The following is a 13939-nucleotide window of genomic DNA, read 5'->3' as shown; positions in this document are numbered from 1 at the left end:
GTCAAGAACTTTTAGCTACTAAAAGATGATTCAACACCCAACGTATCAAACATAATCTCACCTTAATGTCCAGGTTTCTTCTCTGTTAGTCATTTAATGATTTTCATTTCTCCTCTTAGAACTTGAAGAGGCCCATCAGAAATGTCCTCCCTGCTGGTATGAATTTGCAAAGAAGTACCTGATTTGGACATGCTCTCCAGCCTGGCTGAGAGTGAAGGAAGGGCTTATAGTCATGGTGATGGACCCTTTCCTGGACCTTGCGATTACTATTTGCATTGTTCTCAACACATTGTTCATGGCGCTGGAGCACTACCCCATGACTGATGAATTCAACAGCATGCTGAGTGTTGGAAACCTGGTGAGGACAATTATAGTAATAGTGGGGTCTCAAAAACTGTGTTTGAGCATCTGAGCCAGCCCTATTTCTTTGCTTCTTTTTGTCTGTCTGTAGAATTATATATTTAATTTCAATGTAAAGTTTTGTTCGTGCTTATCAGGTGTTCACTGGAATCTTCACGGCAGAAATGGTGCTGAAGATCTTTGCTCTGGATCCATACTATTACTTTCAGCAAGGCTGGAACATCTTTGATGGAATCATTGTTTGTTTGAGTCTGATGGAGTTGGGCCTTTCCAATGTGGAGGGCCTGTCTGTCCTCCGCTCATTCAGATTGGTAAGTTTTGACTCTTCTTGGAAACAGACATAGGAAAATTCACTAGATTGGACAGTGAGGATTGCCACATGCACAATATATGAGAAATGCCATTTTGAATCCGTTAACTGAAGCAGAACGTTTGAACTTGTTCACAGAAATGAGTGTCATTTTTGTTATAATGCACGCACATATTCAAAAGGATTGAGAAACTAATTAAATGTCATTATGGCCAATAAAAAAAAAAATGCTTTAATCACAACATTCAAAATGGGAAATTTTGCCAGCAAAAATATTACAACCCGAATTCTGGATATGTTGGGACGTTTTTTAAATTTGAATGAAATGAAAACTAAAAAAATTTCAAATCACATGAGCCAATATTTTATTCACAATAGAACATAGAGAACATAACAATTGTTTAAACTGAGAAATTTTACAATTTTATGCACAAAATGAGCTAATTTCAAATTTGATGCCTGCTACAGGTCTCATAATAGTTGGGACGGGGGCATGTTTACCATGGTGTAGCATCTCCTCTTCTTTTCAAAACAGTTTGACGATGTCTGGGCATCGAGGTTATGAGTTTCTGGAGTTTTGGTGTTGGAATTTGGTCCCACTCTTGCCTGATATAGGTTTCCAGCTGCTGAAGAGTTCGTGGTCATCTTTGACGTATTTTTCATTTAATGATGCACCAAATGTTCTCTGTAGGTGAAAGATCTGGACTGCAGGCAGGCCAATTCAGCACCCGGACTCTTCTACTATGAAGCCATGCTGTTGTAATATCTGCAGTATGTGGTTTTGCATTGTTCTGCTGAAATACACAAGGCCTCCCCTGAAATACACGTCAACTGGAGGGGAGCATATGTTGCTCTAAAACCTTTATATATCTTTCAGCATTCATAGTGCCTTCCAAAACATGCAAGCTGCCCATACCGTATGCACTTATGCACCCACATACCATCAGAGATGCTGGCTTTTGAACTGAACGCTGATGACATGCTGGAAGGTCTCCCTCCTCTTTAGCTCAGAGGACACGGCATCCGTGATTTCCAACAAGAATGTCAAATTTGGACTCGTCTGACCATAGAACGCTTTTCCACTTTGAAACAGTCCATTTTAAATGAGCCTTGGCCCACAGGACACGACAGCGCTTCTGGACCATGTTCACATATGGCTTCCTTTTTGCATGATAGAGCTTTAGTTGGCATCTGCAGATGGCATGGTGGATTGTGTTTACCGACAGTGGTTTCTGGAAGTATTCCTGGGCCCATTTAGTAATGTCAATGACAGAATCATGCCGATGAGTGATGCAGTGTTGTCTGAGGGCCCGAAGACCACGGGCATTCAACAAAGGTCTTAGGCCTTGTCCCTTACACACAGAGATTTCTCCAGTTTCTCTGAATCTTTTGATGATGTTATGCACTGTAGATGATGAGATTTGCAAAGCCTTTGCAATTTGACGTTGAGGAACGTTGTTTTAAAAGTATTCCACAATCTTTTTACGCACTTTTTCATAGATTGGAGAGCCTCTGCCCATCTTTACTTCTGAGAGACTCTGCCTCTCTAAGACATCCCTTTTATAGCTAATCATGTTACAGACCTGATGTCAATTAACTTAATTAGTTGCTAGATGTTCTCCCAGCTGAATATTTTCAAAATTTCTTGCTTTTCCAGCCCTTTGTTGCCCCCGTGCCAACTTTTTTGAAACCTGTAGCAGGCATCAAATTTGAAATTAGCTCATTTAGTGGATGAAAGTGTAAATTTTCTCAGTTTAAACATTTGTTATGTTCTCTATGTTCTATTGTGAATAACATATTGGCTCATGTGATTTGAAAGTCTTTTAGTTTTCATTATATTCAAATTTAAAAAAATGTCCCAACATTTTCGGGAATTCGGGTTGTAGTATGCATCATTCAGAGAGGACAGTTTTGAAAAATAAAAAAAAGGAGATTTAAACAACCCCCCCACCCCCATAATTTCACACTCAGTGATCTTGCATCTTGCCTCTTAAACTGACAGATGTAATGTTTGTATCTGTAGTATGTAATTAGGAGGCATTAGTGTACTTGACACACACTGAATCCATTAGTACAGACACTCCATTAAAGTTTTAAATATAATGAACGCGGCACGCAAAGCCCATCTGAACCTGTCTGACCACTTTGAACTCGAGTGTCTTGCTATTCATTATCAGATTAAAGCTGCACAGAGCTTTTAACATCCTTTTATATTGTGATAAATACCGTTGTTAAGCAGCACTGTGTGTGTACGATAAAAATGACTTTTTTCATGGCTTCACCCACATGTGCATATTTGGCAGAGCAGTAATCCTTTATCCATTAGTGAGATTAAATATGTTGGAGTTGACATCTCAAAAAGTGGGATACACTTTCTTTTAGTTCAACATCAGTCACATTGCAAACTGAATATAGGCCATGCTTTAGCTAAAATAAAGTACCAGTTAGGTGAATTTACATGAGAAAAATCTGACACCAGCTGAAAACAAAGAATATATATCGGTGTCAGATAACATGACTGATCGAAAATGTACTCGCCCTCAGGCCATCCGAGATGTATGTTTATTTCTTCATCGGAACAGATTTGGAGAAATTTAGCATTACGTTACTTGCTCACCAACGGATCCTCTGCAATGAATGGGTGCTGTCAGAATGAGAGTCCAAACAGCTGATAAAAAACATCACAATAATCCACAAGTAAACCATAAAACTTTTTATGAAGTGAAAAACTGTGTGTTTGTAAGAAACAAATCCATCATTAAGACGCTTTCAACTTCAAACTTCCTGCTAAAATATGAGTCCTCTTTCCATAATAATGCTTTCTCCAGTGAAAAAATCATCTTGTCTGAATCAGGAGAGAAATATGCACAGATCACATACCGTTTACAATTATTAACAATTATGTCTGTGGATTTAAATGTGAGAGGACAACAGGGGATGGACTTTTTCACTAGAGGAAGCATTATTATTGTTATTTTGCCCAGAAGTGATGGATTAATGTTAAAATGCCATAGAATAGTTAGAATTAGTTTCCTACAAACATGCAGCTTTTCACATCACAAGACGTTAACTGATTGACTCGAGTGATGTGGTTTACTTGTGGATTATTGTGATGTTTTTATCAGCTCTCATTCTGACGGCACCCATTCACAGCAGAGCATCCATTGGTGAGCACTCTACACTTCTCCAAATCTGTTCTGATGAAGATACAAACTCATCAACAGTTTGGATGACCTGAGGGTGAGCACATTTTCAGCAAATTTTCATTTTTGGGTGAACTATTCCTTTAAGTGGTGATAAAATATCAATACTGAATGAAATATGTTCGGTATTTTGTCCTCAGCTGAGAGTTTTTAAACTAGCAAAGTCATGGCCCACCCTCAACACGCTGATAAAGATCATCGGTAACTCTGTGGGCGCCTTGGGGAACCTGACGCTGGTCTTGGCCATCATCGTCTTCATCTTCGCTGTGGTGGGAATGCAGCTGTTTGGAAAGAACTATCAGGACTGCGTGTGCAAGATCAGCTACGACTGCACCCTTCCTCGCTGGCACATGAAGGACTTCTTCCACTCGTTCCTCATCGTGTTCCGGGTCTTGTGCGGGGAGTGGATCGAGACCATGTGGGATTGTATGGAGGTGGCCGGACAGCCACTTTGCATTCTGGTCTTTATGCTGGTCATGGTCATAGGAAACCTGGTGGTGAGTACGAGAGCTGTTTTCTGTTAACATGATGCTGTGGAATACCTGATTCAACATTCTGCAGTAAAATATCACTCATCAGTCTTTTTCTTCTCACATAATAAAGTAATTTAAACTCATATCAAAATTTCACGTCCATTCAACAGTGACCAGCTGACTACACTAACTCTTACATATTCTGTTAACTACTAGAAATAAAAATTATTTTTGAAGTTATTAAGGAAACAAGTCTGGACTGTTACTTTACAAAGATGTGACTGATCAGGGCGGTATTATTCCTGTTGTCAATGACTCACTCTTTTGTCAATCTTGCCTACAAAAGAAAAGGAGTAGTTAGAATGTACAAACTAATAAGAAAGTGATGCATATTTATGCTGTCAAGTTCCAAGGACCATACGATACAGTGTTTTTCTTGGAGCTTGGCAGTATAAATTACCACCTACCTTTGTTGTATGCAAAAAAGCATGCAAAATGTTTGAGTAAATTATTCCTTTAAGGACAAACTTGACAAAATGGATGTATGCATTGGCTAATTCAGACGCTCACCTTCTCTGGTGGAATATGGTGATATTTGAACACAGGATTATTGAAATGACTCTAGGTTAGTGTTATGATGGCTATTGAACTATTAAGTGAATCTAAAACATTTAGATGTCACAATCATTTATTGACACTAATGTCGGACATGCTAAACGCGACAAAACCCCCCCCCCAAAAAAAACATAACATTACACAGAAAAGTTTTGCTTTTTGAAATATTACATTTCTATAAATGTCGTATATTATTCTTGAAGATAAACCGTCATACTCTAAGAAAAATCTCAGGAGTGAGGATACATGAGAAGGCATTAGAGAAAAATTACTTAATTCCCCCAGATGTTCTTCTAATATCCAGTTGTGACCAGGGAAGGACTTTTCCCAGAAAATAAGACGCGACTAAGCTTTTCTTCCTAAGTTTTCCTGTTTTGACATAATGACTGTCCTAAAAGAAGACATGAGGTCAAGTTAGCAATTTTATTCTATAAAGTTACAAATGTAAATATATTCACTCTCTAAAATGACTTGTAAAATAGTGTGTACAATAAACATGAAAATTCATTGGTCAAAAGGTGTGGGAATCGTGGTTGATGTTAGCATCATACTGTCTATATAGGCTAGTTTCCCAAATGTGTTTGGCAGATTGTAAACATACATAAATGAATCCTCAGGGTAGATGCCATATTTAGGCTGATGCAAATGAAAATGAGCCTGTGAAGGATAGAAACAGCTGGTGACACCAAGGTACAGTACAACAACCTATAGAACATACTGTACAGTCATGTAACATGTTTTCATTTGCGTCAAATGAAAAAAATAGCATGTACCCTGACTAAGGTCCTTTCCAAGAAAATAAATCAGCAAATTTTAGCTTTGACATTCATTTTTTACCCAGAAGTCCCCTGTTGTGTGTTGCTTAGAAACACATTTGTGGAATATGGTCCACGGGCTTGTGCTTAAGTACACTTAAGAATACACTATTATCCTCTTCTGGCTTTTCCAAATCATAACTGGTAACTTGTGCACTCTATAAATGTTTAATACACAGCAGAAACAGCTGCTAGTCACTGGTAATTGAACTACGGAGCTTTTTAAAGCCGGATACAGGGACAGACAGCATGGACTTAACTAAAATTGTGGGGCATTTGGTCCTTTCTGAAATACTAGACAGAAAAGGACAAAAAAAGTGTCTGATCTATCAGAGAAGGTCTATGTGCTAAAGATCTATGTGTACTGTCTATATGTGCTTTTTGGGTGTTTGTTTCATTTTAATAACATACCACAATTCATCAAACATCATTTTACAAATTATAACCTTAAATCTAAACTGAGCCTTAAGCCTTAAACAAAAAATTCACCCAGAACGTATAATCTGTGATTATTTACTCACCCTCATGTCATCCCAAATAGAGACGGGTTAGTATGGTCAACTAGTTGACCAACAACCGATTAATGAGGTTGATTATTTGTGAGTTTGAGGTTTGAACTCGAACTGAATGTGTCGAGAAAATAGCATGTGATTGCATGTGATCAGTGTAGTCCGATTCACGAGCTTGACTCGCATTCTTACAACGACTTGTTCAAAAGACACATGGTAACCGGTTTGAATAACGGATACATTTTCTATGTCCCTTACACTTTGATTTGAACGGAAACAGCGTATCCATGTGGCGCAGCTGACACAGAACAGCATATGCAGTTTGAGTTCAGTGGATATTCTCCAAAATGGCGCTACGCTGACGCAGAGGAGATGAATTGTTGAATAAAGTCGTTATTTTTGTTTTCTTTCCGTACAAAAAGTATTCTCGTAGCTTCGTAAAGTTACAGTTGAACCCCCGATGTCACATGGATTATTTTACCAATCTCCTTGCTACGTTTCTGGATGTTGATCGTGTTACTTACATTGCTGTCTATGGGAGGGTCAGAGAGCTGTCAGAAAGCATCAGAAATATCTTAATTTGTGTTCTGAAGACGAACAAAGCTTTTACGGGTTTAGAACGACATGGGGGTAACTGATTAATGACAAAATCTTTCATTTTGGGGTGGAGTAACCCTTTAAATACCAGATCTTCATTGATAATAGGATCAGTATCATTTTACAAATGATTACAATCTACACTAGACTAGACAATTATGACAATTTCTAGTTTTGACATCTCTGTCCAAAACCTGTAGTGTGAATTTTTCTGGAAAAACACAAAATGAGAAATCAAGCTTGTTATCTCTGGACTTCCTTTGGGCCACCTCAAGCCTTCTGTAACACAATCCAGTGAAATCTCAATTTCCTTCTTTCTTGACACAAGTCAGTTTGGGATTATCTTTGCTGTCTAGTGTGATTAAAGGTCAAGAGTGCAACTAATCAGGTTTCCATGAGAATCCATGCGCTTGGCCTGAAGTTAACTTCCGGTCCGTGTTTGTTTATCGGTCTGGGCTGCGTTTCCCAAAAGCATCGTAAGCCTAAGTTGATTGTAGCTTCATTGGTTTCAGTGGGTCTACGATGTACTTGAGCTTACGATGCTTTTAGGAAACGCTGCCCTGGCTAGTGCAGTGTTGGCAAGTCCGCAGTTTTCCTGCAGAATTGGGCTACATTGATACTCTTTCCGTGGGACGTTTTTCATGTCCACGGGTTGAAGTGACCCCAATAACGTGATATTTAGCTCCTGGAATGCGACTTTTATCTGGGAAACCCTGCCAAAAAAAATTAATTTTACCCCCCGGAACGCGATTTTTACCAGGGGTTTGCCCCCTGAAAAGTGGTTGGGCTAGTTTTGGGCTAGTAGCAATTGGGCAGGTTTTGCTGTGAAAACCTGGCAACCCTGGGATAGTGGCACTGACTACAAACTCAGTTAAAGTTAAGGTGATGAGCAAGGTGACGACTAGACTGAAGTTTACTCAATTTGTTGTGCTGTGGTATGCAATGTTTCCCATATATTGATTTATTTGTGGCAGCCCACCACAATATCAAAACTGACAGCCACAAATAATGTGAGATTTTCCAAAAGGCTTTGACTTTGTTGAATAAACATGAGACCTGCACGTTTCAAAATCAAAGCACGGCACGGGTGTTTTTATATCACTGTATAAGGAAACCGACTGTCTACAGAAAATTTTCGATGTAATTTTCATTTAATCTTGCATGTAATTTCTGATAAAGCAGCGTTTGTGAGCTCAGCGCTACAGCCGTTACCGGGGAAACCTCTATTTCTCCCACTCAAAAACGCCTCCTGCTGGCAGAGAATAAATTTGCATGTTCAATAAACCCATCTGATTTACGCAGAAAACATATTTTGCTTGTTACCAGAAATAATCTGCTCTACAGGGACTTTGCTGTTGTTATTGATTCTTTGCAGAAGTCAACCGAAGGTTAAGTTTGGACCACAAAAGAGTGCATGCGCAGTAACGTTTGTTAATGCCATTGAAACCATCTATAATAGACCAGACTACAAGAAAAAAGCTTGTTATGATGAACATGGGACATTTTCTGTAAGTGGTTGACATTCCTGCAACTGAACAAGGGCTTATCTTATAAAGACTGTTGCTCCCAGTAACCCTGTTGATGTAACTGAAGGTTTTTAGATCAACAACAGTTTGTTGCTTCACTTTCAATATCTCAGCCGGATATAAAGATTTTCTGCTGTTTCTCTAAATGTATCACTATACATCAGTGTTGGGCCCAGAAATCCAATTTGTCTTTATGACATGCAGTGAGCTAATGTCCATCCCAAAACGTTCCCAAATGTAGAGCATCCAAATCATATCATTTGCTTACAGATCTGCATTCTTGGTTTCTCTCTAGATGTTGAATTTGTTTCTGGCCCTGTTGTTGAGCTCCTTCAGCTCTGATAACCTGTCAGCACCCGACGATGACGGAGAAATGAACAACCTTCAGATAGCCATCGGTCGAATCCACTTCGGTTTCACTTGGCTGCTGGACACCATCAAAGATCTCTTCAATGGGAACCTGGCGGGCCACAGACAGAAGACCAACGAGGTGCAGGTGTCACTGAAAGAGAACCACACTGAGTGCAACGGCGGTGTGGGAAGTTTAGAGCAGCATGGAGGGAAGTACATTATCCCAGAAGAAGAGGATAGTTACATGACCAATCCCAACCTCACCATCTGTGTGCCCATTGCGCCAGGAGAGTCAGACGTGGAATTCCTCGAAGAGGAGGAGGATGAGGAGACAGAGTCATCAGAGGATGAAGAGCAGAAACCGGTGAGAGGTTATGAGAGGTGGTTTATTAGTTTTAGTGTTGGGAATTTGGTTCATTGGGTTCTTGAGGTTGTATAGTCTGATTCACAAACAAATGATTGATATGAGCCGTTTAATGCACTGGTCAAAAACACTCACAGGTTTGTCTCAAACGAATGAGATGGTGATTTGAATTGGTTGGTTAATTCACTCTCTGGTACATGATTCGTAAGAAACAGAATACTATAAGTCATTGTTGTTTAGTATATAGTTAGGACTAACTGTTTTTGCTTTCTTAAAAGCATTAAAGCATTGTTGATGTAATTATTAAGAAAGCAGAATCATTTCAATTTCAGTTCTTTAAAGCTGAATTGAAATTCAGAAACAGAATAATTTTATTATTTTGATTATGATCCCTAATTAGCGTAGTATATCTGAACTTTTGAGAAATAAAACCAAGAAATGCATTTACAAATTTGAATTTAATAATGGATATGAGAGGTCATGAGAAGTGATTTATTAGTATTAGTGTTGGGAATTTGAATAATTTGCTCCTTGAGGTTGTGTAGTCCAAATCACAAACAAATGATTCATACAAGCTGATACTTTTTAATGCACTGGTTAAAAACGCTCACATATTAGTCTCAAACTAACAAACGAGTTATGGGTTCGAATTGGCTGGTTAATTCATTCTCTGATCCACTGCTGCTTTATCATGTCTTGACAACATTGTTGTTTAGTATATAGTTTGGACAGGACCAACTATTTTTGCTTTCTTAAAAGTATTAAAGAATCAGGGGCGCCGTAACGGGTAGGGAAGGTTAGGACAGTTCTAAGGGCCTGGCGACAAGGGAGAGGAGGCCCGGAACGCGATCGCGGGGATCCGAGTCAATATGCTGTTCAGGGGGCCCAAAAACCATGACCAACTTTAAGACAATATACACATTTTCTTTTTAATAAATGAGTACTTTAAACCAAATGTTTAAATAAATAAAAGTATTCTAAAGTAACTGGGATCATTTCCATTTAATGAAAATCTTTTTAATAAGTCTCCAATTAGTATAGTGCATTTGAACTTTTGAGAGATGAAACCAAAAATTGCACTCACAAATTTCAATTTAACAATGGACAAGCACATATTGATATAATGCCATCTAACTTGTTTTTCCACTGTTAAAATTTAATTTTCTGGATTTAACATCAGGACCAATTAGATATATGACCCAAAATACTTCATATACAGCAGTGGTTCCCAACCACGTTCCTGGAGGCCCCCCAACGCTGCATGTTTTCCATGTCTCCTTAATCAAACACACCTGATTCAGATCATCAGCTCATTAGTACAGATTCCAAGACCTGAAATGGGTATGTCAGCCAAAGGAGAGATGCAAAATGTGCAGTGTTGGGGGGCCTCCAGGAACATGGTTGGGAACCACTGATATACAGCATATAATGGCTCATTGGTTTATCCCTATTGTGAGTGACCGGGAGCTCCAACGAGCGAGTGGGGTCAGAGGTCAGAGAGATGATATGATATGACACGTGTGAGGGAGCGAGCCAGTGGCTGTAGGACGTGGGGGGGGGGGTATGTACAGATTCATAAGCTGATAAGCTGCAAAGCAGACAAGGTGAACCCACCAGACATCATATTGGTTATATAAGAAAAACGGGCAGTGGAGAGGACCACAGGGAAGTACAACAAAATAGGTCCAAACGACAGCATTATATTCCAAATGACAGCTCAGTGCGAGAACATGGCTAAGATTTAAGTGATTATTTACTAGAAAACATTTATTTTGCTGTAGCTCTCAAATCTCGTTCAATTCTAATATGGCATGTCAAGATGATGTGGAATCACTGACCTGGCGACACATTTTGTTGTGTCTTATTCGAAATGTACAAAGTTTCACAACCGTGCTTGTGGACTTTATAGAGATATGCAAGCAACGTCTATGAGACCACAAGACACCATTTGGAACTAAGCCTTTAAAGATCTGTTCAATTTGAATTAAAAACAGCAATAAGCAATATATGTGACCCTGGACCACAAAACCAGTCTTAAGTCGCTGGGGTATATTTGTAGCAATAGCCAAAAATACATTGTATGGGTCAAAATTATAGTTTTTTCTTTTATGCCAAAAATCATTAGGATATTAAGTAAAGATCATGTTCCATGAATATATTTTGTAAATTTCTTACCATAAATGTATCAAAACTTAATTTTTGATTAGTAATATGCATTGCTAAGAACTTCATTTGGACAACTTTAAAGGCGATTTTCTCAATATTTTGATTTTTTTGCACCCTCAGACTCCAGATTTTCAGATAGTTGTATCTCAGCCAATCCTAACAAACCATACATCAATGGAAAGCTGATTTATTCAGCTTTCGGATTATGTATAAATCTCAATTTTGAAAAATTGACACTTAAGACTGGTTTTGTCATCCAGGGGCACATATCATAAAATACAAGTTTTTTTTTTTTTTTTTTTTACAATATTGAAAATATTTAAATTCATTTCCTCGCTGATAATGTACAAAGATGCACCAATATTGTTTAATTAATACCAAAATTATTGAATTATTGAACAGATATAATACCAGTATATACAAGGCTAGACTAGATAAAGAAGAGATATAGGAGGTAATTTGTACATACATGCTGTACAGATTTTCACAAAACTACAATTTTATTTAAAAAAGATCAGTTGGAGCAGGGTGGGGTAAAGTAAAATCTCTAAAGACTCTTTCAATACAGTTTAAAAACCATGCCAGAATGAATTTAATGAAGTTATTTGTTGCAAACTTCTACCAAAGCCATTTTTACATTTTAGGGACACAAAATTAAGAGTAATCCAGCTTCACACACATACACACAGACTGCTCGCCTCGTAATGTGGGATTACATAAACAGCGCTATTGGATTGTGCTGGCACCTTTGGGTCAGTAATCTCTGTAAATCATTTTAAATATGTTGCCATTACATGCAGGGAAAATCTCATCAAAATTGTATTAAGAAGGCCCACTGTCAATGTAGAGAAAGAAACAAGAATGAGTGTGCATTCAGGCAGATTTAGAACAGCTCTTTCTCTCTCGCCATCTCAGATTATACTGGAGGTCACAGACCTTGACTTGTGCGCTCTTGGATTGGATGCATATGCTAGTATTGCACCAAATGTATCTTGGGATGCATGCATTCTATTAGCTCTCTGCATTTTCCATGCCAATCCCAGAGGATTTTTCAGTCAATGCTTATTTCCTGGCTTATACATTATGTGCAAATATACACCAATATTGTGCAGTTAACACCCAAATTATTGAATTAACAGACTCAGTACCAGTTTATATGAAGCCAATAACATAAATGATAGCATATGCATCGCATTAATCATTAGATGTAGTGGCAATATGAATATGCCTTGAATATGATGTATGTACTGCATGTGAGGTTCAAGCACACAGACATAGAACATGCATTCAGTAATGGCTGCTGAAAATTCAGCTTTGTATCACAAGAATAAATGACATTTTAAAATATATTAAAACAGAAAACTGTTATTTTAAATTGTAATAATATTTAACAATATTACTATTGTTAATGTATTTTTGATTGAATAAATGAAACCTTGGTGAGCACAAGAGACTTCTTTTATTCAAAATTATTACCAGTGGTAGTTCCGAAGTAAAAAAATGTATTTAAAACTCAATGCAAGCTTTTCTGTCAAAAGGAAGTCATCAGCCTCTCTGAAGGAAGTACTGTGGATTTGAGGAAGCCTGGGGAAGATGAGGAGGAATATTCTGAAATGGCAGATGATGGCATGGATCCAGAAGAGTGTTTCCCTGAGTGTAAGCAAATAATGAAACAAGACTCCTAATATTTGTCCTCCTGAGGCCATTACTTCCACTTTGACGTACTGTATCATGTTTTTTGTGAGGAGCTGATCAAACTAATCTCTCTGTATCTCTCCAGTCTGTATGCAGCGCTGTAAGTGTTGTAATATCAACACGACGAGAGGTCTGGGTCAAGCGTGGTGGAGGTTGAGGAAGACGTGCTATCAGATAGTGGAGCACAGCTGGTTTGAGACCTTCATCATCTTCATGATCCTCCTCAGCAGTGGAGCTCTGGTGAGGAACCATGCTGAACAGTGAACTTTAACTCTTCGTTTACTGTTCAGAAGTCAAAGATTAAAGGGTTAGTTCAGCCAAAAATGAAAATTCTGTCAAACCCATAAGACCTTCGTTCATCTTCAGAGGAGAAGAATTGTTGAATAAATTATGTTATTATTGTTTTCTTTGCGCACAAAAAGTATTCTCGTGGCTTTGTAAAATTACAGTTGAATCACTGATGTCACATGGACTATTTTACTGATGTCCTTGCTACGTTTCTGGGAACATTGTAGTTGCATTGCTGTCTATGGGAGGGTCAGAGAGCTCTCAGATTTGATAAAAAATATCTTAATTTGTGTTCTGAAGATGAACGAAGGTCTTACGGGTTTGGAACGACGCGAGGGTGAGTAATTAATGACAGAATTTTCATTTTTGGGTGAACTAATTCATGCATTACATTTGTCCATGTTGTGATTTAATGTGTAGCTAGTCCTGGTCTTATTGTGGTGTGATATTCTTCTTGGGTCAGGCATTTGAAGACATTTACATTGAACAGCGGAAGGTGGTGAAGGTGGTGTTGGAATATGCCGATAAGGTGTTCAGCTACATCTTCGTGCTGGAGATGTTTCTAAAGTGGATCGCGTATGGCTTTAAGAAATACTTCACTAACTACTGGTGCTGGCTGGACTTCCTGATTGTGGATGTGAGTTGAAGAATACTGGATCACGGTTGA

The 13939-nt window shown here is 38.4% G+C and overlaps 1 protein-coding gene across 1 annotated transcript in view; it reads left to right on the top strand.

Moving 5' to 3' along the window:
* scn12aa (sodium channel, voltage gated, type XII, alpha a) overlaps window positions 1-13939 on the top strand; it is a 50242-nt gene that overhangs the window by 27677 nt on the left and 8626 nt on the right. Inside the window, exons 13-19 of the mRNA XM_058753223.1 lie at window positions 120-358; window positions 498-671; window positions 4014-4370; window positions 8704-9123; window positions 12828-12945; window positions 13070-13224; window positions 13736-13909. Coding sequence (XP_058609206.1) covers window positions 120-358; window positions 498-671; window positions 4014-4370; window positions 8704-9123; window positions 12828-12945; window positions 13070-13224; window positions 13736-13909 — 1637 coding nt within the window. The remainder of the gene's footprint in view (window positions 1-119; window positions 359-497; window positions 672-4013; window positions 4371-8703; window positions 9124-12827; window positions 12946-13069; window positions 13225-13735; window positions 13910-13939) is intronic.

This window comes from Onychostoma macrolepis, chromosome 02 (genome assembly GCF_012432095.1).
Source record: "Onychostoma macrolepis isolate SWU-2019 chromosome 02, ASM1243209v1, whole genome shotgun sequence".
NCBI lineage: Eukaryota > Metazoa > Chordata > Actinopteri > Cypriniformes > Cyprinidae > Onychostoma > Onychostoma macrolepis.
This window is presented reverse-complemented; position numbering and strand designations above follow the sequence as displayed.